This window comes from Schistocerca cancellata, chromosome 2, assembly GCF_023864275.1.
Source record: "Schistocerca cancellata isolate TAMUIC-IGC-003103 chromosome 2, iqSchCanc2.1, whole genome shotgun sequence".
In the NCBI taxonomy this organism is placed as follows: Eukaryota; Metazoa; Arthropoda; class Insecta; order Orthoptera; family Acrididae; genus Schistocerca; species Schistocerca cancellata.
Genome location: NC_064627.1, coordinates 931,669,751 through 931,696,081, shown reverse-complemented (window position 1 = coordinate 931,696,081; position 26,331 = coordinate 931,669,751). Strand labels below are relative to the sequence as shown.

Here is a 26,331-nt window from a genome sequence, read left to right as displayed (position 1 = left end):
GTTTACGATTATTGAATCGCTCGCCGCATGTGAGATACGGTCAGTGATACGTTTTTTGACCGCTAGAAGCCTAGTGCGTCAATGGGTTAAGAGTAAAAATGGCCGACAAAACGTCCATGACGAAGAACGCTCAGGCCGGCCCTCTGTGATCACTGATGATTTGGTGGCTGCAGTCGAAACAAAGATTTGTGAGGACAGAAGATTCACAATTTCCACTCTTTCTTTGGAATTTCCACAAGTTTCAAGATCGGTTTTGTACAAAATTGTGTCTGAAAACCTAAACTTTAAGAAACTGTGTTCTCTGTGGGCACCCAGACTCCTCACAGAGGCCCACAAAGGGAAGAGATTTGCCACTTCATTGGACTTTTTGATTCATTACGAGGAAGAAGGGGATGACATGTTGAGTCAAATTGTCACTGGAGATGAAACATGGGTATCCCATATCACTCCTGAAAGGAAGCGACAATCGATGGAATGGCGACACACAACCTAACCCGTCAAGGTCAAAGCCAAACAGACGCTGTCAAAGTGCAAGATTATGGCAACTGTGTTCTGGGACTGGCGCGGTGTTTTGCTAGTGGACTTTATGCCACAAGGAACGACAATCAACTCAGATGGCTACTGTGCAACTCTAAAGAAGCTCTGCAGAGCAATTTAAAACAAAAGGCGTGGCATGCTGACAAAAGGAGTTTTGCTCCTGCACAATAACGCTAGGCCTCACACCTCTCAAAAGACTCGGGATTTGATTGATTCTTTTGCCTGGGAAGTTTTGGACCATGCACCATACAGCCCCGACCTTGCTCCTAGCGAATTTCACCTTTTCCGGTACCTGAACCACCATCTTGGCGGGCAGCGCTTCAATGACGACGATGAAGTGAAAGCGGCCGTGAACTCTTGGCTGTCGGAGCAGGTGGCCGAATTCTTTGAAGAGGGAATTAAAAACTTAGTTGTACGGTATGACAAGTGCTTAAATAAACAAGGCAACTATGTAGAAAAATAGGTAAAAGTGTGTAGAATCAGAAAATACAAGTTTTTTTACAAAAGTATTTGTATCTTTTTTTAAAAATAAAAACGGCCCTTACTTAGAAAACAACCCTCGTAATTCCATATGAAATTCTTCTTGAGAATTCAATTTATATCACATAAAAACTATTACCGTTAACAATAACTGCCACATTCAATATTTTTATATTGCTTTTGTCCTTTTTTTTGAAAATGGTTGGGTTATATATGATATGTTTTTAAACTGCTACAAACAAACATAAATCCCACATTCTGTACAGTTACAAATAAGTAGATGAATCAGAAAAATTACAAACATATTGAGCCATTCCTTGCAATGAAACTATAACAGTGACCACTCAGTACTCGATGTGCGAGGCCACTTCATACTTGATACATGTGGAGGACATTGTGCATCAAGTTCATCTCATGTTCTGAGTTCCAGTTTGGAGTAGATGAAAATTTGATGTATTCTTAAGATTTCATCTGCTTAAAGTGTTTACATAACTTCAACAACCAAAATGTTTCCCACATATCAAAAATTCAGTAATGTCATCAGAAAATGCATTTTGGTAAACTGTATAAGGGTGTCTACAGATTTTCAGAGGACCAAATTCATTACTTTTTACATCACTTCTTTAGTTATATTTATGAACTCTTGAAGGTATTGAGGTACAATGACAAAATCACTTTTTTTTATGAACCCAAAAGCTGCTTGAAATAAAAGCTGAATGTAATAACAACTTACAAACTGTATGTCAGCACAACTAATGTAACTAGGTATGACTTGTAGAATACCATTCATCAAATGCCACAAAAACATGAAACTCTCACATAGGATGTGGTATGACTATTTTCAAACATATTTATCATCACATCAATTAAAATACAAGTTGTTTTAGCACAGTGATGTAGTGAAAACTTACAATTTTAAGGCACTACAACACTTTTGAAGGCACAAAATTTATGTCAAATGTTAAGCTCCACAGTAAAAGATTTGGTGTTTATATTTCTTAGCTAAACTTGATATATGTCAAATGTTAAGCTCCACAGTAAAAGATTTGGTGTTTATATTTCTTAGCTAAACTTGATATTTCAAGTTCTTCTTTTGCCTTTTCTATAAACATTCTTTGAGCTCTTTTGTTTATTGAATTGTGTTTCTTTTAAGATTACCCACTTTATTTTCATCAGATTTCTTCTTTTTTAAGGCTTCTATTCTTAGTGATGAAGCATTCTACACAGCTAGTATCACTAATTTTGTAACATTAACAAAAACACTTATTTCTGCAACAACTGTATCTTCTAACTTTTCAACTAAAACTTTCCTGTTAAAGGAAAAGCCTCTTTCAACTGCAGCATTTCCATGAAACATGCATAACAGCTTTGAAATGAACTAGATGAAGTTGTGGTTCAAGTCTACAGTAAATTCATCAAAAACTGTTCAAGTTTTATTTTCTTAAGATTCAACTGTTTCAGTTGCTTCTCAAAATATTAACAAAATTGACAGCATTCTACATCGGCTGTTGATGGAGTCACATGTTTTTTTTTGACATAAGTTCTTCTAATGTGATTGTCACTCAAAATTGAGCTCTGCATAACTTTGTGTGATATACATGAGCCTCATTTGCCTATATTTAATTTCAAAGGACTGTTATCAGCAATTTTTTGATACAGACTTTGCAAAATAACTGTGCATTTCTGAAAATAACCACATATAGCTCTAAAGGTGGCAAATGACAGTAGCAGGGTTTTTGCTAACGTGGCCTGCACAGACGGACGCACAAGTCCACCACAGATAACAAAGATTTTTAAAACTTCTGGTGACTCTTTCTATATATGGACTACTGGGCGTAACATTTTGGGGACTAACGCTATGACCACCTATTCAATTTCATTAGCTTTTCATGACTACCTGTTTATTTCCATTATTTTTTCACGACTTTCATGACCTGTAGAAACCCTGGTATATCATCTTAATAATTTGTTGCCTCAAATAAAACTAAAATGAAAACATAGTGGAGACTTGCGGAACAGATTGATGTAAGTTCCATATTTATAAAGTGAGTAGTTTATGAAACTGGGTGAGTCAAACAAAATGTTAAGGTTATGCGATGTTCCGTGTGGGACGGCACCTCTGCTACACACCTCTACGTGCTCCTCCTGAACTGTCAATCCTAAAGTAATTTTGAACAGATAATAATTACCAGGGTACACAAATTTATTCTAACATTTCCATTAAGAACACATCATCAGTAGTTGAAGATCTTGCCTTCAACTGCAAACTATTCTACTTTTTCTCAGCTTTCTTTTGTCGAACATTCTTTGCACAGATTAAACAGGATCAGTAACACGAAACAGTCTCATTTCTCAGTGCCTCTTATGAGCATGTTCTTCACCTCCCCTTAGTGCAGACACATTTTCACTTTTTTGCATACACCATGGAAGATAACCCTTTTCTACATCGAACTCTTAATAGACTTTTTGTATATGATACTAGAATGAGCCTTTTCTAACTCCAACCACTAATAATAGTTCATGTCTTTCTTAACTCACCCATATACCTGTAGTAGAAGTAATTCCACTGCAGCCTACCATATAACTTAGACTTATAATTACTAACTACACAACATTTTAGTCTGTCCTTTCACACAGAAATAATACTGGTCAAATACAATAAAAACGTTTTTCAAAATTAATTCACTGACCGCACCGCTCGAACTGTCAACAAAACTGGCACTGCTAAGAGTATGCTACGACTTACACATCGCTGACAACGGTTTATACACAATGCTGGTGTCTACCTTGAAGGTCAGTAAAACTTTTAAACATATATCTATTTTATACGAGCTGTAAATACATAGTTGCCACTATTAAAAGTTCCAACCCTAGTATCATAGCCCACTAAAATCGCCACCTAAAGCTCACAACATTACTGGGATTCCTGTACCAAGGAGAATAAGACAACGAAAGAATCGAGATTAAAGTCCCAGTCCAGCAGAAATTTTCTGCATGTCGCTCTTTGGTAGTAGATCTACCGTATTTACTCAAATCTAAGCCGCACCTGAAAAATGAGACTCGAAATCAACGGAAAAAAATTTCCTGTATCTAAGCCGCACCTGAGACCTGAGACTCGAAATTCAAGGGGAGAGAAAAGTTTTAGGCCGCACCTCGAAATCGAAACAAAGTTGGTCCATTGTAATATGAGACACAATTTAGGTCGAATGAATGACGATAGTTTGGTTCGGGTCGTAAGCTTAGTAGTTAAGCTTTACCAGGTAGCCATTGCTATGCGTACTGTGTCATGCACTGTTTGTCACATTCTGATAATGAGTTTGATGACCTGTCGCAGCTCGCGGCAAGACTAGCTTTTGTGCACGCTACCACGGCTTACAATAATAAAAAAAAAAAAAAGAGACAGCAATTGACTCATAAGCGAAACAATGGCAAGAGACTGCTATTTGTTGTTACTTACACTGCTGCTTTCTTTGATAATGATCAGCAAGAACCAAATAATAGACTGCGTATGATAGAAGATGTTCTGTACGAGAGTTTAGCAAAAATTTTTCTCCATTTGAAAATCTTTGCAGACGCCTCTTTAGCACATTACATTCTGCACAGAAATTAGAGTCATCTTAGATTTAAAAATCTAGTCAATTGCCGTGCTTCATTTCTGACTGTATCACAATTAGGCATAAGAATAATACGAATATAAACATGACATGATATGTATATTCTTCTGCGTTTGCTGTAGTCTCACTCAAGTTTCACAGTTTATTAGGCAGACAGGATTTAAATGAGATAGCAGCAAACACGAAAGAATACATGGCAAAATGTTTATATTCATATTATTCTTATGGTGAAGAGAATACTACATGTGATTCACAATTCACAAAAGTTTCTTTCAGCAACCATATCGTCTCAGGTAGGAAAAAATTCAGAATGTAGAGTTGCCCATATTGACAAACATCCCAAACAGTCTTGCCAGTCGGATTTTCGTAGTACATTGAAATGCTGCTACATTCGAAGATGAACAATATGGAATTTGTATTTACTTTGTTGGATAATGTATGAAAATGCAGTGGTCGAAACTCGGGGCAGAGAAAAAAGCTCGTTTTGGCGCCAGTATTTGTCTTCGTGCCTGCAAAGCATGCCTGTGTAGCGCTACATATATTTCACTGCAGAAGTTAGTTGTGGCAGCACCTACCAAAATTTTTCGGAACTTCCGCTTACTTTGCACTCGATTCTAAGCCACAGGCGGTTTTTTGGATTACAAAACCCAGAAAAAAAGTGCGGCTTAGATTCGAGTAAATACGGTATACCTAATACAGCTGATGTCAAGGAATTCGCAGTCACCTAATTAATTTTAAAATATTTTGTACAGCTGTGGATTGTCAACAGCTGTCTGTTCTTTCAGAGATATATGTGTGTAAACAGTAAAAACACTCTCAGTTTTTTAGTGTTTATGTGATACTGTTTGCTTAAACTATATAAAGTTTCAGTGTCAAGTCACTGTTAATGTCACTTTTACTGATAATGTAACAAGAAGTTCACAATTACTTTACAATCAAAAAATACATCTTACCCTGCTTATGTCAGTCTCATTCTGCCACTTGGGTCGGTTAACATAGTCTTTGTTGGAAGGAATAGGAACACGGGCTCTTGCTACCCATCCTTTATCACCAGGTCGCAAAGGCCTGAAAACAAATACATTTTATTTATTTATTTATTTATTTTTATTTTATTGGTAGAGTTCAATGTAATGACAGCGTGGACAGGAAGCAGATATAACACATTTATTTCTGTGAAGGGTCAAAGTGCCCAGTTCTGAACACTGGTAAACAAGTTCAGCACCATTTTTTACGATGTTCTCTATGGCATAAGGCTAAACATATCAATTGCATTGCATAATACACACAAAATAATCCTCCATCTTTAAGATCAGAACTCAGTTCTTTATTTGCCTACAACGGTCTGGGGAAGATACACATCCTGCTCAGATGTTCCCCAGGAGTTGTTGACATGTATAACCGCATCACTTGGGTTTTCCTACAATGCTATTGACGCCTGTATATGTCTTGAGCCATCTCGCACTGTTGACTGTTGCGGGCAAATTACTTCCGTATCTCAGTTAATAAAAGGGAAAAAAAAAGAGGTCACATATTTATCACACAGCATATGTGCTTATTTGCATGCTATCATTTGCAAAAAATCTTATTTTGATTTCTTGAATAGTTTATGAAATATGACAATTGTTATGATGACATAATATCTGATTCGTAGGGGCAGTAATGGGCATGTCACATGCAACTGTCTGTCAGCTGTAAAAATTAATAACTTGAGAATGAAATGAGGTATTGTTCTCCTCTCAATTTTAAACAAAACTCCGATATTGTATCTACATTTCATATACTACAAAGTATGAGCTAAAAATCAACCACACACAAATGTTACGCAATGCATTTTTACCTCTGCAAACTCTTTAAAATGTAGGGCAATGTTTATCGTTACTTGATGCAGTGCAGTAACTATGACATATAACAAAAAGAAATTCAATCGTTTATCAAGTGAAGATATAACACTATAAGATGTGCAAAAATCAGTTTGTCTCTGTGAATAGTTGTCTTAACATTACTTTATAGCAGCCAAATGCCATTCCTCAGCACACTGGTATCAGAAATTGGTTAGCAGGAGAGGACAACAAAGCTGCACTCACTGCAGAATGCAAAGAGTATGTCTGTAGCAACAGGTGCTGTCACATATAAAAAGACACCACTAAATTATACTTTCTGATGATGCCTGACAAGACAAAGTAAGGTTTGAGATGAAGTATTAGCTTTGACTGGATAAGGATGGGATAGTCAATATGCCATACAAAACTATCTGGTCATTTGATGTGATTTTGAGAAATTGCAGGAAAATTAAATCAGGATGGCCAGATTAGGATTTGAGCCCTGCTCTTCCACGATATGAGTCAAGTGTGTTTCAGACTGTGCCATATCACCTTTGGTAACAATCTGTTTAGTGCTATCACTCCAAAGCAGAAAAATTACATTATCTAAAGATACTTTGAGTTGCTACCTGCAACTGACAAAGGGGAAAAAATTATAAAAGTACTTGCGAGTTTTCAGATCCATTTGCTGAAAACAAACTTCTGATCATACAAGACAGTTCATAAAGGAAACTTAAAAAGATAGCCAATGATAATGTTACAGTGATGCACAATCCACCTACATTACTCTTAAAATCTGTTTTAGAATGTTTCTTCTTTTCCTTGGTTTTTCCTATGAACACTCAAAGCTGTCACCTAAATGTTTAATATATGGCTGTTGTTACCTATTTCAAAATTGCTTTTAATTGTCTTTTTTGCAAACTAGCACGGCCTATATCTTAGGTAACATTTTCATTGCTAGACTAAGGTAACAGATTATTTTCTTTCATACACACAATTATGGAAAATACAGGATGAAATTAAGTGTGTATAAGAGGACAAATAGCCACTCACAAAATAAGAGAGAGCTTGAGTAACAGGAGACAGGTAAATAAGAAAGGTGAAAAATCGCTCAACTTTCTAATAGCACGTACATCGGACAAAAACACAAGTGTTCTGCAACCAGGCCCACCCAACCTATGCATTATCTTTGTCCACCTCCATACTACTACTACTTCCAGCACTCTGCCCCATGAGTCGTATCCCTGTGGAAGACACAGGTGCAAGCCCTGTCCCAACATCTGTTCACCACCTTCTGTTCTAGTCCTGTCACAGGCATTTATTATTCCTTAAAGGCACAACCATCTGCAAAGACATCCATATCCTCTGTCAACTACACTGCAAATCCTGCACAGCATTTAACATGGATATGGCCAGGAACAAATGAGAAAACTTGATGGTATCCATCCAGCTGTAAGACCAAGGAAGAAATGGGAGGATGAACTGCAGCAGGACCTTCAGCAGCTGGGTGCCCATGAGAAATGGATCCAAAGTGCACAAGATAGCCATCCATGTAGGAACACATTAAGGTTGGTGCATGGTCTTCATTGCCCATAATCAGCCATGTGTGTGTATGAACGAACGGAGACTGCCAAACTATGGCTGAAGGTCAAGTAGACCAACTAACAGCAGAGCAAGCTACTCATCATCATATCATTACTTCAAAACTTCTGTAATTTGGATCCTCCCTACCAACATTAGCTCTTCTTCTGAATTTAACAAATGATAAGCATACTTATGATATATTTTATTTCCATAATCCCCCTGGTCTCAATTTACACCAGTCTCTGCCCAGCTCCCCCTCTGGCCTCACCCCTCCTGTTCCCATCTCAAAATTCCCTCCACACTCCCATTAACAATCTGTTTCCCAATGCGAGAATTTCATCGCATCCCTCTTTCAATTATTACTCCATTCCTCATCCCCCCCTCCCTCCCACACTCTCTCTCTCTCTCTCTCTCTCTCTCTCTCGCCCCCCCCCCCACCTATTCTTGATTGTATAAATCATTCAAAAGTATGTTTCTTTTCCTCTTCATCCCTTCTATGATCTCTGGACTTAAGCCAGTTCAATGTTTAACAACGTTTTGTCTCTGACCTCCTACTTCCTTCGATGCATTTTCTTTACCTCTGGCTTCCTTCCTTCTCACAACAGGTGAACAGGTGAGTCCTCTTCACGTAATGTTTGTGAGACCTGCCCCCACCCCCAACCCCATTACCAACTTGCCCAGCCAATCCCTCTTTCCTTACTGGAGAAGGAAGCACACATTCTGAAACCTCCAAATTTCTCAAATTGGGATCCACAGCCCATATAAAATCACCGAGCTTATTTTCCATTTATTTGTCTATTATTATTGGATACAAGTCTGCACATCTCATCAAATTGGCTGATTTTGACCTTCATGACCATGTAGCAATGATTTGATGTTTTACCAGATTCCTAATATTCACAGTACACTCGTGAAATGGTCATATGGGAAAATCTCCACTTCATCACTACCTCAGAGTTGCTGTGTCCCATGTCTCGTGCGCCGACTATAGCAGCACATTCAAACTCACTTGAATATTGATAACCTGCCACTGTGGCAGCAGTAACCGATCTAACAACTGTGACAGACACTTGTCCCACCCAGGTGTTGCTGACTGCAGTGCTCTACACTGCTTGTTTACGTATATCTGTATTTTTGGTGCTTCAGCATATTTCCATGTGACTTTAATTTCTACATACCTCAAATGCTTTTATATACTTCATCTGATGTTATTTCAGAAATGTCATTATCAACTATCTGTGTTTGCGATTTACATCTCATACTGCAGAAACATTTCTTAATCCATAGAGGCTAGTTTGTTATCTATTATGACACCGGCCATCTTCACTCTTGAAATGTGGTGTCTATCTACCCTAAACAAGTTACTGTTTTGTCTCATCGTATCTAATTTCCACTGCAATTTCTCACATCACCTCTAAAAAAAAAATAACTGAATTTATTTACTTAACCTGCATATTCTATCACATTTCTATTAACATTTGCTAAGTAATGGCATTTCATGGTAGGTCCATGCATAGCTTTTCATTTCAATTTTTAATAAGGATTTGACGGAATATATGCAAAAGTAAAGTGACTTAAAAATGATAATACAACAAAGCAATCTTGACACATACAGTCCTTGTTTATACGGCATTCAGACGAACATGAAAAACAAGTTAACATTGTCCTTTCTTAAGGATTAGAGGTAGCTGTTATTAAGATAGTCATTATAAATATTTTATCATACAACCACTTCTAAGCTACAATATTTATAATGAAAGTTAATGAACTTCTTTAACATTATGTTACACAGATGCTATGACTTTATTAAAGGCTGCAACTGCACTTTCCTTAGAGCTGTAACCTTCTGTAAAAATTTAACATTTACTGGTAAATCAAGACTGCCCAGTTTTGTCTGTAGCAATGATTTCCAATAGATACCATGAAACTGCCAAATACATCAGCTGTCATAATCTCTGGAAACAGCACATGGCACATCTGAAACTTGCAGTGATACAAGTTGAGTCATTTGATGTCTCCTGTTCTTTAAGATTATGGCAACTAATATGCTTGGCAAATTCTTGGCGTCACTTGAAAATAGCCTCTACAGCATAATGTAGCAATACAGTTTTTGACAAAAGCTTACAGCCACATTGGAGGCAGATGAGTTAACTCATCTTGCTCTGCTGCTTCCCAAGCACTGGTGACATGTTTAAAAATGGCCTCTGTTTTTTTCTCAAGTGCTATTGACATGTTTATGAGTCCCGTCCTGCCAGCCTCTCACTCCTGCAGACAAGTTACTTTCATATCTCGATTAATAAAAAAGTTACGAGTGTTTCTCACAAGACAGATGTGCCTCTTCACATGAAATCACTTGCAAAAAACCTCACTCTTGAACTATTTACGAAATACAACAATTCCCAATGTGCAGGAACAAAATTTGGCATGCCACACACACGATCACACGCTGCATATAAAAACCAATAACTTCAGAATGAAATGAGATGATATTCTAGTAAAATTTCAATATCTTATCTACATTTCATACATAGCACATACAAGTTAAAATCAACAGTACTTAAAGTCTACGCAACGTGTTTTTACCTCTGCAAACATTTTAAAATTCTGTGCAATGCTTTACTTAATTTGATGCAGCACAGTAACTATGATAAATAATGAAAAGGAATTCAATCCTTTATTAAGTGAAGATATCAGACTGTAAGATGTGCAAATGTGAAGTTTTTTCACCAAGTAGTTTTCTTAAAATCAGCTGAAAGTATTCATAGTGGCCAGAACGCTGTCTCTTAGCATGGTAGCAGCATTGTGCAAGCAGTACAGCAACAGCACAGAATGTCTGTAGCAGTCAAAGGGGTTAACGTAAGTATTTTTGGAATTTCATTTGTTAATACACTTTAAGAATATGAAAATTACAGAATAATACACAGAGCAAAATGGCATGTGGACAATCTAATATCAGCACGAGACAAATACGATCCTACATTTTTACACAGTTTATATTTTATGAAATGAATCAAATGTGACAAATCCTACACAATTACATAACATACTTTTCTTCAGTTTCTCCAACTGCCAATGCTTTGGTAATGTCCTGTTTTCTTGAATGTTCTTCTTCAACTGAAATACGCTGTCTCTTGGGTTGTTGTTCACTGTCTCTCTGCATCCGTTCTTCCTTTGACATAGCTGTGAAGACAATTTAATTGAACGAATGATTTAAAATTAAAGTACATTTGTGAAGAGAAATACTTATTAGGAGGAACCGTATTCAAAATACAAGTGACAATTTATGCCTTTAACACACTACCAACTACAAATGACTGCATTATAACTGAAGTTTAGATTTTATACTTGCAGTGTAACTGATCAAGTAAACTTCTTGCATACAACTACACATATAATGAGACATAAAATCACTGGCAGAACAATATTTACAATTAATTGTTGGCATTTCTTTTTCACATTTTTGGCTGTTTTTCACAAGCTATCTTCTGTCCACAAAATCCAACAGATCTTAGTACTTCCTTTAATTTTAATTGTGTAAATTTTCTCTTAAGCATGGCCCTCCTGTATTCATTTAAAGTAACCATGTCCATCGGCAGCTCCCCTACAGGAGAAAATCTGAGTTTATAAAACCTTACCAGCTTTCTTCTCCTACTTCACTATCACCTAGGTAATATCAGGTGCCACCCACTATCTTACCAATTCAAGCAAAATTTGGTAATAATAAATCCCTGCCTCCCCTCCTACACAGAACTCTTGTTTCTCTAAAACTGCTTCCTTTTCAATAAATTTCAGCATATCAGTTATAGTGTTATTTATACAGTCAATAACACAGTACTGCCCATAATCCTCACGAAACATCTTAATATTTCTTATTACATACACCGTACATGCAAATGGACAAGTGGATATAAAATTTCCACACAGTGCTTCTATTGGACGAGTTTGTGGTGTTTACCTCAATAAGATTTATTTGGAACTGTGCTTCATATTATAATTGCAATATGGGTTCCAATGAAGTAGTCATGGTTGGACTTAATAATTTCAATCTGGAACTATTATTGCTTTATTTTGTGGACTAATGGACAATTTAATCTGTTATTACAAACACAGAAACTTTATTACACAAAACCTCTTAACAAGATAAAGAAGGGAGAAGACGCTATATACAACAGCACATATTCAACTCTTGTGCACGAAGTCGATCGTTTTACTTTACCATCTGTGTAGTTTGTAATGTGACAGCAAAGTCAATTTAAAGTACAGTAGAATTCACACACAAAAAGTTTATCTATGATACTGGTTTACAGTATGCAACTGTTACCTCTGAAATCTGTTGACACGTTGAAAATGGGACGTGCCCATTCATTGATCAACTTTCCTGCTCGTTCTTTGTTCTCCTTTGTTTCTTTTGGGTGCTTATACAAATACATAACTGCCTTCCCAATTCCAGACTGTTTGAGCATGTCTTGGCTGATCTGTGGGAACTGTAATGAAAGAAATTGAAGAGGTTTACACATGTTCATTATAAGAAACTTTAGCTATAGAATACTGTGAAAGTAACAGCTACACCAACATCTTTACGAGCAGAAAACTATGAGAACATTTCTACACATCATCTGTGTCAGTGTAAAAGTCATCGGCTCATACATTAAATAACCCAAAAAAGCCATTTGTCATTCCATAAACAAAAAATGAAAATTACAGCCCAAAGAATCAATATATTTTGGCTTATTGCTTTGACTGGATATATGCCATAACAAAGCCACCAATATTTTAATGAAAAAAAAAAAGCACAAAATGGTGACAGAAGTTTTTTAAATATTAATACAGTGCCCTCCCTACATCAAAAATTCAAAAGCATTGAGTATTTTTATTAAAAAAAGAAAGTAAGATTGAGACAGGAATGTTGCAGTATTTGTATGTTTCTTAAGCTAATATGAACTAGTAACAATCTGACACAATATTGCACAACAGTACTCAAAATCTGGGCATAAGATGATGTTTAATTCCATTTTTACATACAAGGGCTATCCACAAAGTACATTACGTTTTGGAATTAAAAATAAATAAAGTATTGGAAAAATTTATTATATACAGATGAAAGCCACACTTAAATACTACTTTTCTACATAGTTGCCATTTAAATTAAGGCACTTATTGTAGTGATGGACGAGCTTGGAAACTCCTTCGTCGTAAAATTCGGCCGCCTGCGTCTTCAACCACGTGGTTACCTCTTCTTGAAGCTGGGCGTCGTCATCAAAACGCTGCATAGCCAACCACTTCTTCATTGCTGGGAATAAGTGGAAGTCGCTCGGTGCTATGTCAGGACTGTACGGCGGATGAGGATACAACTCCCACTTAAAAGATTCGAGAACTTCATGAGTGGCATTTGCCGTGTGGGCCCGGGCGTTGTCGTGAATCAGCAAGAACTTTGAGCCCAACTTTCCCCTGCGCTTTTTTGTATTGCTCTTCTGAGGTTGTACAGAGTTTGGCAATACCTTTGAGAGTTTATTGTAGTGCCTCTTTCCAGGAAATCCACAAAAATCACACCTTTTCTATCCCAAAAGACAGTCGCCATCACCTTCCTTGCCGACATTGTCTGCATGCATTTCTTGGGTTTTTGGGGGGAATTTGTGTGCCCCCACTGCATTGACTGCAATTTTGTCTCGCAGTACACATGCTTAACCCATGTTTCGTCACCAGTAACGAAGCGATCAAGTAATGAGTCGCCATCTTTCTCATAAGTGTCCAAAAGCGTTAATGCTGCAGTCATTCGCTGATTTTTGTGAATCTCTGTCAAGATTTTTGCTATCCATCTTGCAAAAAACTTGTGGTAACCAAGCTTTTCGGTAATGAACAAACTTCGTGAAATTTGTGGAAAACTCGTAGCGAGTTCCGTTACTGTGAAATTACGGTTTTCACGGACCGCGGCATCGACTTTTTCGACAAGTTCGGCAGTCACTATGCTGGGTCTTCCACTTCGCTCTTCATCGTGAACGTTAGTTCGGCCATTTTTAAATTTTATGACCCATTGACGCACTCCATCTTCAGCGATTATATTGTCCCCATACACTTCACAAAGCTGCCGATAGATTTCAATCGGTGTACAGTTTTTTTGCAATCAGAAACCTTATTACAGCATGCACTTCACACTTTGCGGCATTTTCAATTAACGCTGACATTTCAAACTGTCAAAGTAACTCAACGGAGTACAGCACGAACCTTTCACTAGCACGGCAGGATGCCGACTGAGCGGCGGAATGCCATGACACCAAGATGGCCACACTAGTCCCACCCCTAACGGGCACAAACGAAAACGTAATGTACTTTGTGGATAGCCCTCATACTTATGGTTTCAACAATTTTCCAAACTGCAATTTTTCAATTGTTGATTGAACAATACTTATACGCCTGTTCAATGGCTTGAATATATGACATCTGCTCTTATCATGGGCTATACACAAGTTACAATGGCTGAGGAAAAGAAAGCCACTTTGTCAATGCTAGCAGAATGTCAGTTCCAAGACAAAATCCAATTCTGTAATATACAGTGCCTTTGGGAAACTCTTTGTGATGTTTATATTTTTCTATTCTATGAGGAACATTGTAATTTGCAACAGTTGTGTGTGATACAGTGAAGACGCAAAGATATTAGTGTAGGTTTACATGTCACCAACGTTAGAGTCGACTATATGTCACACTTGGTTAACAGGGCTGTATGATGTCAGCATCTTGTCAGCAGCTACTAATACTGGGGTTATGTCCATTGGACTTAGCATTTCAATAACAAACTGCATGTTATTGATTAAGGAAAGGGAAAATCAGCAAAAATCAAGCAACGTAAAATCCAGGGTGGAATGTAACAATATTATAAAAAGGAATGTTGCTACTCACCATGTAGCGGAGATGCTGAGCCGCAGATAGGCATAATGTTGGCTGCCTGTGACTCAGCATCTCCGCTGTATGGTGAGCAGCAACTTTCCTTTTCATAATATTGTTGAAAATCAGCAAAATTAGACATAATTAGTCAAACAGCATTTTCTACACAGAAACTTAAGAATACCACATTAAACATATGACAGACACTAGGAAACCTGTAACAGGTCATAGCACTTTTGAAAATTTTTCTAGTATGCAGAAGAGATTGTGATTATTTTCTCAACAACACACGGGAGGATGCAGTCAACACACAGGAGAATGCACTTACAGGTGCATGGCCCTTACTCAACATATTTCTCTATGATAAAGAATATGTTTACACAGGGCTATAAATGTTGGCATCAGTACTAGCCTAGGAGCATCAATATCAGTGAAAGCTTAAAATGACTTTTCTTGGAGATTAAGTACAACTAAAGATATAAACAGGGGGCTTATATAATGGATGCCTGTCACACAATAAATCAGCAGAGGGCATAAATGGCAGGAACAACAACTGGCAGTCTGGAGTCATAAAGATGGACTGTGTCTGACTGTTTGAACAATTTGACACCAACTGCTAATTTCCCCTGATAGTGTCATGCAATGTGTTGTGTTTGGTTGAAATATATGCAATGCAGTGAAGTAAATTGGGTTGGGGATTACAGGTAAGGCAAAGTAGTATAAGACATGAAGTTGGATTAGGAGATGAATACTTTATGTTTGGAACAACAGGGGTTTAGATCTCAATTACAAGAAACACGGGGTTAGTAGCAATATAGGAGGTGGAACAATGCAACAGTGAAGTAATGAGGTTAGTATATTAAGAGTTTACTGCTGATAAATCTTTATTTTTCATTCTCCAGCAGTGTAGGATGGCTCCAAGAACTCATATGAACAGAAGTAATCCAATGCACAACCAGAATGTAAGATTAAAACAAAAAGATAAAATTTTAGTTCAAGTATAAACAACACAGAAAAATCACAGAACTGCTGACAATGGCCCCTATGGGCAGTATATCCCTGCCATCCTGAACTACTCATGATTTGGCCTCAGATTGAGATCAGGAAAGTGAGAACCATCTACAAATGAGCTGCTCATGCTTTGTTGAGAGTAAGAATCCAACAACTCTGTAGCGATGGAATGCTGCTCCAAAAGCATCTCTGGCTATTGTTGATACTATTGGTAATTGAAACAAAGTCAACAAAATAACATACAGGCAAGCCTGCACAGAAAAATGATTGCTCTCCGACCACCAGAAGAAAAAATTCAAGGAACTAACAAGGAAGAGACATGCTACATGGACAAGATTGGGTGTATCTTAGGCTGTTAGAAATCTGCCATCGGAGACCATCAGCAAGGCAGCACTGTCAGTGCTGTTACAGATGTTAAACTTGATAGTAGCACCTACAAGGCTCTCCATAGAAGAAATTATTTGAACTGCTGAAGTGATGCCCCATCTGGTCACACAAAATGAAGCTTAAAAGGAAAGATAAAAAAACAGAATCCAACAAGCAAAACCTCCTAGACATAATATCTATCAAGAAGACAGAGCTGCCGTGGAAGTCCTTAGGAGGAGTAAAGTCGCTATGGTTCTCTAGTAGTTGAAGGGAACGCCACTGCTGTAATGGATACTACACGATAAGGATAAAAATGACTGATCTGGAGTGATCCTATTTACAATGAACTTAGGAGTGATCTGATGCTGAAAATGATTAAGGATGTGAGTCTTAATCCAAAAATCTAGAACTGATCATGACACAGTCAAAGAACTCATCACCGATTTCTCAGAAACACCAAGAACTTATCGAGTATCTAACAGCTGTAAAAGGAAGCTATTAATGTGAGGCAATCACCTACCCACAGTGTGTTAACTGTAAGTTGTCCAACTGCCAGAGGAGGCTGTGGTGAGCAGTGGAAGCAAGCCTGGCCCCTACGTAAATCACCACAGGGCAAGGAACTGTGCAGGGTGAACAAGCCCTGCCAGCCTCCCACAGTGCAAGCACCGTATCACGCTTCCAATGAAGCAAAAGTCACTCACGGAGGTAAAAACTGATTAAGTGTAGTTAGTACTCAAAACAGAAATTATCTTATGTATTGAATGTTCAATAAATGTCCTGGAACAATTATGTACACTTATCACAAGGAAAGGAAACAGTAAGAAATAGAGTGAATTACAACATAGTAGATAACAATGGCTACCTCGCACAATACTGTCACATAGGTAATGCCAGCAGCAGTCAAAAACAAATGTCTACCAGCTGAAGCTCTTCGACTTCTACCAATATGTGACTTGGGAGCTGATCGGCCAATTTACCATTAAACACTGTAAAATCTGGCAAAGCATCTGGCCAGTAGACTACGGCTCCTTGTGGCAACTGTATGTGAAAATTCAAATCACTTTATTCAAATTATACATGGGCAGCACACATAGCAAACTGATATATTAGTCAGCTTCAGCAAAACGTCTCTCTTCACTAATGAACCAACAGACGACTATCAGTATCATTCAGGAATGAATACCACCTGATATCTGTAACCTCGTGCAGTTATGTTTACTGTCAACTTACACTTGGTAAGGTAAATATTATGAACAAACAAATGGAGTGGCAATGTCATTTCCTTCTTCTGACAGTAGCAAACGTCTTGATGGAGACATCTGAGCAAACTGCCTTAATCTCTGTGCATTTCTGTCCATGCCGTCAGTTGTGATACGTAGATGAAACACTCATCATCTGGTCGCATGGAGAAGCAGAGCTGCACAATTTCACCAGCATATTAACAGCCTGCATAAAAACACGCACTTCCTACTAAAATAAGAAAGTAAAGGTGTGACTCCATTCCTCGATGTGAAGGTCTACACAATTTGTAGGGTTTCGAGAATTTCCACACAAATTCTAGAATCACTCGGACTTCCACCGTCTCAAACACACGATATTTTAGATGTGAGTGGGAGAAAGGAACCCTATCTACTATGTGTGCCCCTGTCTGTGTGTGCAGGTCCAAAGTTTATCGTGAGAAGACTGTACACATGGCAATCGAACGGCACCGACAGGTACTTGTCGGTCGATACATGGAAGTCGTAGTGAAAGAGCAAGGAAGAACTACGGAACTTCTGGGTTATTCTGTGTTAATCGTAATGGAGACCTCTGTTATAAATAACGGAGACCTTTGTTATAAATAACATGAACATTTGAGATTCTGAATTCTGAAAAAAACTCTTATCTTGGAATTGCTGGAGGCAACACATATTTCTCGATTTGTTTGTAAAAGAGTTATGGTTGTTAAGCCAACTCTTTTCTAAAATGTATCTGTTTCTGATGTGAGACGATAAGAGTGACTTATGAAGCTCAAATATACCGATAGTTGTTGAAAAGTATTCTTCGAGTACCTAATGATTTTGCAAGTAGAGAGAGAGAGTCTTTAAGGTTCCTATAACTAGCATCATTCTTCGTAGAAGAAGGTTACAGAGATTCCAGACGCTGGCTATCCAGAGAAGAAGATCAGCTGTGTACACCAAGTAAGTCGAGTCGTGTAAGAGAAGTGGGAAGTTTGCAATTCAACTTTACACATTCTTGTTGTCAAAAAGTTAGAAACTTACAATGGCAAACTGCCAAACAAAAAGTCCACCAGAAACCCATGCTACTGGAAACCTGCTGAAGCCACGACCATCTGGCTCAAACGCCTTCCATCCTTATACTCAATTGTGTTCCATCCTATGCCACAGTAGTGTTCCATCCTACACTTGCTGATCACTCAAGCCCATCACTTCTATGATAAAAACAATATCAAACACAAATCGAAAGAGCCGCGTAACACCACCCGAGTGAACAGATACAACAATAAGACAATATCAAGAGCTACTAAGTTCAGTAGGAAGCCCGATACAGAAAGTTAAATGAAAGAACAGTTTACAATGGTGTGTTTACCTTAGTGAGTAGCCAAAATGCTTCACCAGGGAAGCATCAAAATAGTTTACCAGAGTGATCACAGGATCCAGGATTTGGTAGGGCCCACTTAGGACACGGGTAAAAGCCCTCAATGCTGCAGGTGTACACAAAACTATGAGTGTGGTGCTGCGTACATTGGGGATAGCAGAAGGCCTGTTAGCAACCAAATAGCAGAGCACGAGTGCTATGTTCAACCGGGACAGCGCAACAGATTGGCATTACTAGCACGGCACCATCACGATTGTAGGTTGTCCTCAAAGTTTCACTAGACAACCATGGACACACACATGCAAAATAAGAGAGGCAATCGACACAACATCAACAGGGACGGTGACTACAAGCTCCCAGCATGCTGGCTGCCAGCAGTTCAAGTATGACAGGCTGCGTGCAACTGCAGTATAACAGCCTCACCAGACACTGCTGTGTCCAGCTAAACAGCATATGCACAACTGGTGTCATTTCTCTTCTATTAACAGCAGGAAATCACAGCTGCAGAAGCTCATTACTTATTTGTATCAGGCTATCAATTGCCAGCAAGCTATGCAGCTCACAAATAGTCTGCCACACATCTCCTTCCTCTGTCCTAGTACTCATTAATGTTATTTCGGGACCAACAAAACATAAAAAATGTGACGTCAGTGGTCTAGCAACACTGTCAGAAATGCAATAAAGTAAAATTTTGGTAATTTGAGAACCTGGCAGTCCGAGTCTCCATTTAAGGTGGACAACGGATGACTATTACGTTAAAAAAAAAAATCAAAAGAATATCACGGATAAAATCGAAAGTTCCCTGGGAATAGGTGTGATCAGCAGCCGAGATGCATATGCATGCACTGTTTACAATTGTGCCCACTATAGCCGCTGTTGCTGTTTCACCCACTACCAGTCATTCAGAGTCTGCTCAGGTTCAGTGAAGTGTGTATGGGTTATTGGCTCTTGTTATGTATTTATTATTATTATTGGTCTTTAAATATGTCTGCTTGTGTCTGTATATGTGTGGATGGATGTGTGTGTGTGTGTGTGTGTGTGTGTGTGTGTGTGTGTGTGTGCGCGCGCGCGCGCGCGCGCGCGCGCGCGAGCGAGTGTATACCCGTCCATTTTTTCCCCCTAAGGTAAGTCTTTCCGCTCCCGGGACTGGAATGACTCCTTACCCTCTCCCTTAAAACCCACATCCTTTCGTCTTTCCCTCTCCTTCCCTCTTTCCTGATGAGGCAACAGTTTGTTGCGAAAGCTTGAATTTTGTGTGTATGTTTGTGTTCGCTTGTGTGTCTGTCGACCTGCCAGCACTTTCATTTGGGAAATCACATCATCTTTGTTTTTAGGTATATTTTTCCTACGTGGAATGTTTCCTTCTATTATATTCTATTATAACCATATTATTATTATTATTTCTGTTACTGTTTACTGTAGTAATACAGTGAACATCAGGTTCTGAATCTATTTATAAATAAAAGGTGTCTAAAATTGTCTCTCTTCATGTAATTTCTGTTACTCAAATTCGAGCTTTACTTTGTCCCTATAGCCTTGAATAACCAAGGTTTTACTGATACTGAAGCACTCTCCAGCTAATTAGCCTTTTCTGTGAGGAATGCTGCTGCAACTTTGGCAAAAACTGTGTTTATTTTAGTATATTTGAAAGTCCGTCCCTTAGCCGAATGGTTAGCAGTACTGCCTTCTGTGAAGGAGGACCCAGGTTCAATTCTTGGTGCTTCTTCAGATTTTTTTCTAAGGTAGAAAGGTCTGGAAAGAGGTCTACTCAGCCTCGTGAGGCTGGCAAATGAGGAGCTGCTCAGGTAAAGAAGTAAGGACATCATCAGTTTTCACCTACTTGTAATAATGGCCGAGAGATTAGCAACATGCTGATCATATTCCATGATCTTAGATCACTCATTGTACTGCCTCGTAGGCAGCTTCATCAGTCAGACAGGCTTAAGACCTACTCCGTGAGTGATGTTTATGTTTAAGTATTTTATTTGATGGCTCAACCGTACATCCAGAAAGATTTTAATGGCAAGGTGCTGATAAACAGGTTACATTAAAACAGTCATGATATTTGAATATATAAGCAGGTTATTTCTTGAAATAAGTTGAAACATGAATGTTAAATTGTCAGTGCGTGTTTCCTTTTGTTACTGTGTGAGTTTTTGAAATAAAAGAAGAAATAATTTATAGAAAGATTCAATGAATCAGTTTCATAAAACAGTCAAATATTAATTCTGTACCTTTCCAAGACTGAGAAGATAATTGTCTGTTAACAAGCAATGGGCTTTGAGGAATGAGCACAAGGGGAGAACTAGTACGAGGACACTAAGGAAGCAATAAGAAGTACTAAAGGCATCTCAGTTTAAGTCAGAATGCTAATAATTATGAGGACACATTATTAAATCCATACTTACATCCCAAAGTAGCTTCAAAATGCTATCTCTGATTTTTAGTGATGGCATGCTGCGATCAGGCATAGGTGCTAGCCAATCTGTCAGCACATGAAGAACGTTTGACTCAATAAAGGCCAGTTGGAGATCATGTTTCTTCAACTGTGAAAGCACTTTAGGTAACATAGCAACTTTATTGGTAGCTGGTTTGTTCAACTGATTCAATCTCCTGTCTTCCTGTGAATAGAAAACAAAAAGAAGTTACTTATTTTAGTATTTGCAAATACCTCGCTGTGCTTATCATTCAGTATCTTGTCAGTAAATAATGACAATGATATGATAAAATTTGTTGTATTTCCAGTCCAAGACAGAAGCTTGTGGTTTATTAGAACATTAGAAATTACAGTATGTGTCTATTTCAATGGTATTAACAAACTGAATTGTGAGATGGGATTTATCAGGTTTTCAGGGTGTAGTGAGTAATCAAACGAGATTACCACTGCTACGCAATTTTCATTATGATCTACATGTACCTAGATGCTACTATGGCTATTTAAGTCTCCAGAAACAAGGTGGGTGTTCTGGTTTTTGAAGACAACACGTGTACCAGGTAGATCTTTCAATGGAGAGATAAAGTATTATTTAATTCAACAGAGCAAACTTCAGTATCAGTGTCTTCTGTGTGTTTGCTGAGGAATTCACCAATGGCCCATGTCTGACAAATATTGTTGTGAGGACTCTTAACTGCCGAGTTTACTCCATTGGTCTTGGATCTTATTGGCTGCTAATCTCTGTAAGCCTCTTAGACATAATATTGATATTTCTCACAGAGGTTTTGTAAATCCATGTCATAGTGTTTATTTTCCCCTCTTTATTTATTGAGAGGATGGTTAGGAAACGTCTTCAGTGGACCCTTATCTTATGGACTTGCTTTTGAATCTGAATTGAGGGATCATCAAGTCCCACACCACCTATGACACTGCCCAGTGTACAACAGTTACTATACTGAATCATCTATGTGGACTCTCCTTTATGTGCCACAGGTTTCAAAGAGGCAACTGTACACTATCACCACCATGGTCATTACAAAATTCTCTTTGTTGTGGCAGCAAACAAACAGAACACGGTAATTGTAGAAAGCACATTAACAAAATCTTGCAAGTTTTGTCTCCACTATATGGGTCAAAAGAGAGGCATTAATTGGCAAAATAGCATTATCATATTTGAGCAGTCAATAGAAAACAGCATACGAAGTTTGTTGAATTTCCTAGAGAGACAAGCATTATTATCAATAATGTCTTTATCAGAAATGGAGAAATTCAACAGCACATCACCAATGAAACTGTATGAAGGATCACTGAGGTACGTCACAGCCAATGACCAATGTCTTCTTTTGTCATCAAACAAGAATTACTACACATTTTCAATAAAGGACTGCAATCAGTGATTTTAGATGTAAAAATAAAGAGAACTCCATTCCATAAGTATCTGGATTAGGGTCCCCTGGAATATACCAGTGCGCATATGGGAGTTACCCTTGCAACACATTCTACACTCCCATAATTACCCCGACCTCAATCTATGGTAACATACTGTCCCCAGAAACTCCACTCAACAGTTTCTACCCCCTCTGTCCTATCATCTCCTCCCCATTCTCGTCTCCCATCCTGTTTATTTATGGCCCTCTGCCAAAACATCCACCCATCCTTCCCCACTACTCTCCTTTTTTTTCCCACCTCCCTGCCGCACAACTTCCTGACGCTGCACCTGTTGGCATTCTAGTCCCTGCACACTCCACCAGACAGCGTTTATCTCTCTCCCCACCTGTACACTGCTATCCGTTCCCCTTCCCGTCCAGATTGCTGCCTGAATTCCACATGATATTTGCATCCGTGCCCGAGATTCACCTGTGGGTGAAGTGTGATTGCTTGTGTGTACGAATCGTGTGTGTGTGTGCGCGTGTGTTGCTGTGGCTGAAAGCTTTATGTAAGTGTCTTTTAATCGTGCCTGTCTGAAACCTAACATGTCTCTTTTATGGTAAGTAGTGATCTGTCTTTGCTACATTGTTAATAATGCCCACAGTTTAGACATACCAATGACTTTATACAATTACAGTTGGGTGCCTGCAATTTTCTTGTCACAATTAAAGTTTGATAACTTTGCTATCTGCAACCACCTTCAGATCTGTAACACTATAGGAAGCATAGCCTAGAAAATTATGTACAATAAAGGATAATACAAAAATACTGTACAACACAGTAGTGTTTTGAGAATTTCCGCGTAAATTCTAGAACCACTTGGCCTTCGACCGTCTCGAATACACATTATTATAAAATGTGTGAGAGAGCCTACGTACTGCGCGTCACCTGTCTGTGTGTGCAGGCAAAGTGTGTACTAAGAAGACAGCAGACACGGTGGTCGAACGGCACCAACAAGTGTTTGCCGGTTGCGCCATGGAAGTTAAATGAAAGAACACAGCAGACTCAAGGAACTTCTGTGTTATTCAATACTGTTTTATAACTTTGATTATTGTAGTAAAAAAAGGAAGAACAGTCGACATATCGTTAAATCAATGGTCGTTTTGGACATGGAGAGGATAAGACATGTATTCAGATTCAGGATGAGAATGGACTTGGTTTTTAAGCCAACTTTCTCTTATGTGTAAATGAACTTTGTTTCTAACCTTTAGATATGCGAGGAAACTTACGTGACAGTGTTTGTGTATGTGGAGAATGAGATTTTTAAAAGTTTTGATGTTTGAATATACATCGTAAAGTGAAGCCAAAGAAACTGCGTACGTCTGCTTATTTTTTTATAAGCAGAAAGAGTCTTGAGAAATTCCTGTTCCTAGCAAATATACTTTGGAGAAGAAGAGAAAAGGAGGTTTCAGAAGCAAGCTAATCAGCAAGGAAAGTCTGCTGACAATCTCAAGTAAGTTGTATCATTAAAGAAGTGGGAGTTTACACACATACTTCACCACTTTAAGTCATCCAAAGCGTTAGAACACTTGAACACAAATAATGGGGAGCCAATTGTAGAAATAAAGTGAACATTTGACAAAGTTATTTCACAGTGCAGTAGACACATATAGGAAGCATAGCCTACGAAAATTATGTACAATAAAGTATAATACAAAAACACTGTACAACACCTTAACACAAATGATGGGGAACCAATTCTAGAAGTAAACTGAACACTTGATAAAGCCATGTAATAGTGTAGTATAAACAATGTTAATGCTTATCAGATAACATACCATTCAAAATATGAAAAGGCGGTGAATAATCATTGGAAAGCATCGTTAGCTGTAGTCATGTAACAACAGGCATTCATAAGTGCCAAAATAATAACAGTACATAGTTGAAAATGTCACCGCGAGCAAGCCAGATTGTAGACCTGTCAAAAGAATTATAGACTAGAAATCTCAAAAAGCTTATTCTACATTCAAACGGATTTTAAAATATAAAATAATAATGGCATAAAGTTAAAATTACAAGGCAAAGGTCTGTACTACATCCTAAACTGGCAGCATGCCATTTGTTGGAAGCAGATCCAACGTTATTAGCATTAAGTCAAGAAGCTTGTGCTCAAGTCCAACTGATTTTAAAACCATAAAATTACAGGGGAATGAACTACAAGGTAGCAAAACTGTGCTATATAGCTCAATTGTGCACAATGTGATAACTGTCTATGTTTGCTGTTATTACTGACTTGCATATTTTTTGCCTCCGAAAGTGTAGTTAAATAAGTAAACTCTGTCATAGAGTGTTTCATGTCGTATTATTGACTATTTGTCACTAATAACCGATTTGGGTATTAAATCATTCACACTTAAAGTATTCTCAATGTAATTTTGATGACTGATATCTCCAGTCCACCGTAGCTACAATTTTTATGGTATGTATGAGCATAATTTGTGTGACAACATATCATGATCTTCCCTTGTACGATTTTTTATTTCGCAATTCAACAGGATATAAATCAACAAAATATTTTTTAATTTTAACTTTGGAGAGATAGAAAGTCTATGTTCTCCAAATTCATCATCCTCCAGCCGTAAAATTTTTCAAGTGCACATTTCATGTAGTTGAAGATCATAAAATTTATACTCCTCTTACAATAAACTGAACAAAACAGGACTCATATGCCTCTAAAGGCTCTGAGAGCCCAATTGCAGAATCACACAAACTGCCAGTTACGTAACTTTAATGGAGAATAAATAATTCTCTCTTTCATTAAAGTTCATTGCTACATGCAAGTGTCTCCTTGCACCTCAAACAACTGAAATTCAAGATGCATTTATGCGCTAAGTAGCCACCAAAATATGCAACTGACACTGTTTAGAAGAAATGTCTTTCTGAGCGGAAGAAAGATACTCTTCAGCCTTGATGGTACTTCCTCCTCCACCCATAGAGGCAGGATTTCCATGTTTCCAGAGCTCTCCAACAGATGAGGTTCACCATCTTCCTTTTCCAACTCACAACTGTTCAATAACAGTACCTGATTAATGTCACCCTCAAAGTTTGAAGCGACAGAAGGTTTTATAAATGAGTTAATAATGGTCGTCAGGAACAAGAATTTCAGTGTTCTTGCTGCTGGGTTCCAGTTGTAACTTCTTTTCTGACAGCACACTGAAAGTAAATTCTCTACAGCATCTTGGTTTCGACTGCTAGAAAGTAAACTTAATGATAACTGTTAGCTCTTCTTTATGAGGGAAAAAAACCACCTGAGCAATAGCATTACCAGTCTCTATCCCATAAAGCATGATAGTGGTGTGATTTTATCTGTCTGTTTGTCAATTTTATTTACAGTCCTTGAAACTTCTTTTGCCTTTTCTGTTGTTTCCATTATTACTGGGTATTGTTCTAGACACTGCATATCTATATGTACCAGAGGAAAATGCTGTCCTACAGTTCAAAACACCACACAATTTTTTCACAAATTCTATAAAACAAGCTGTGTTCTTGCTGTATCACTCGGTAATTCTTTCGTTGCTGTAGAAGTTCTGGCAGCTGTTCTGGCTGCCACTTTCACTTTCATTCTCTGGTATTTGCTATA

The 26,331-nt window shown here is 38.1% G+C and overlaps 1 protein-coding gene across 1 annotated transcript in view; it reads right to left on the bottom strand.

Annotated features, from left to right (window-relative positions):
* The window catches only part of LOC126162895 (protein IWS1 homolog), a 104,109-nt gene that overhangs the window by 5,554 nt on the left and 72,224 nt on the right, over window positions 1-26,331 (bottom strand). The window contains exons 6-9 of the mRNA XM_049919702.1: window positions 21,298-21,510; window positions 12,357-12,519; window positions 11,083-11,215; window positions 5,585-5,696 (exon numbers count right to left, since the gene is read on the bottom strand). Of these exons, the coding sequence (XP_049775659.1) occupies window positions 5,585-5,696; window positions 11,083-11,215; window positions 12,357-12,519; window positions 21,298-21,510 (621 nt within the window). The remainder of the gene's footprint in view (window positions 1-5,584; window positions 5,697-11,082; window positions 11,216-12,356; window positions 12,520-21,297; window positions 21,511-26,331) is intronic.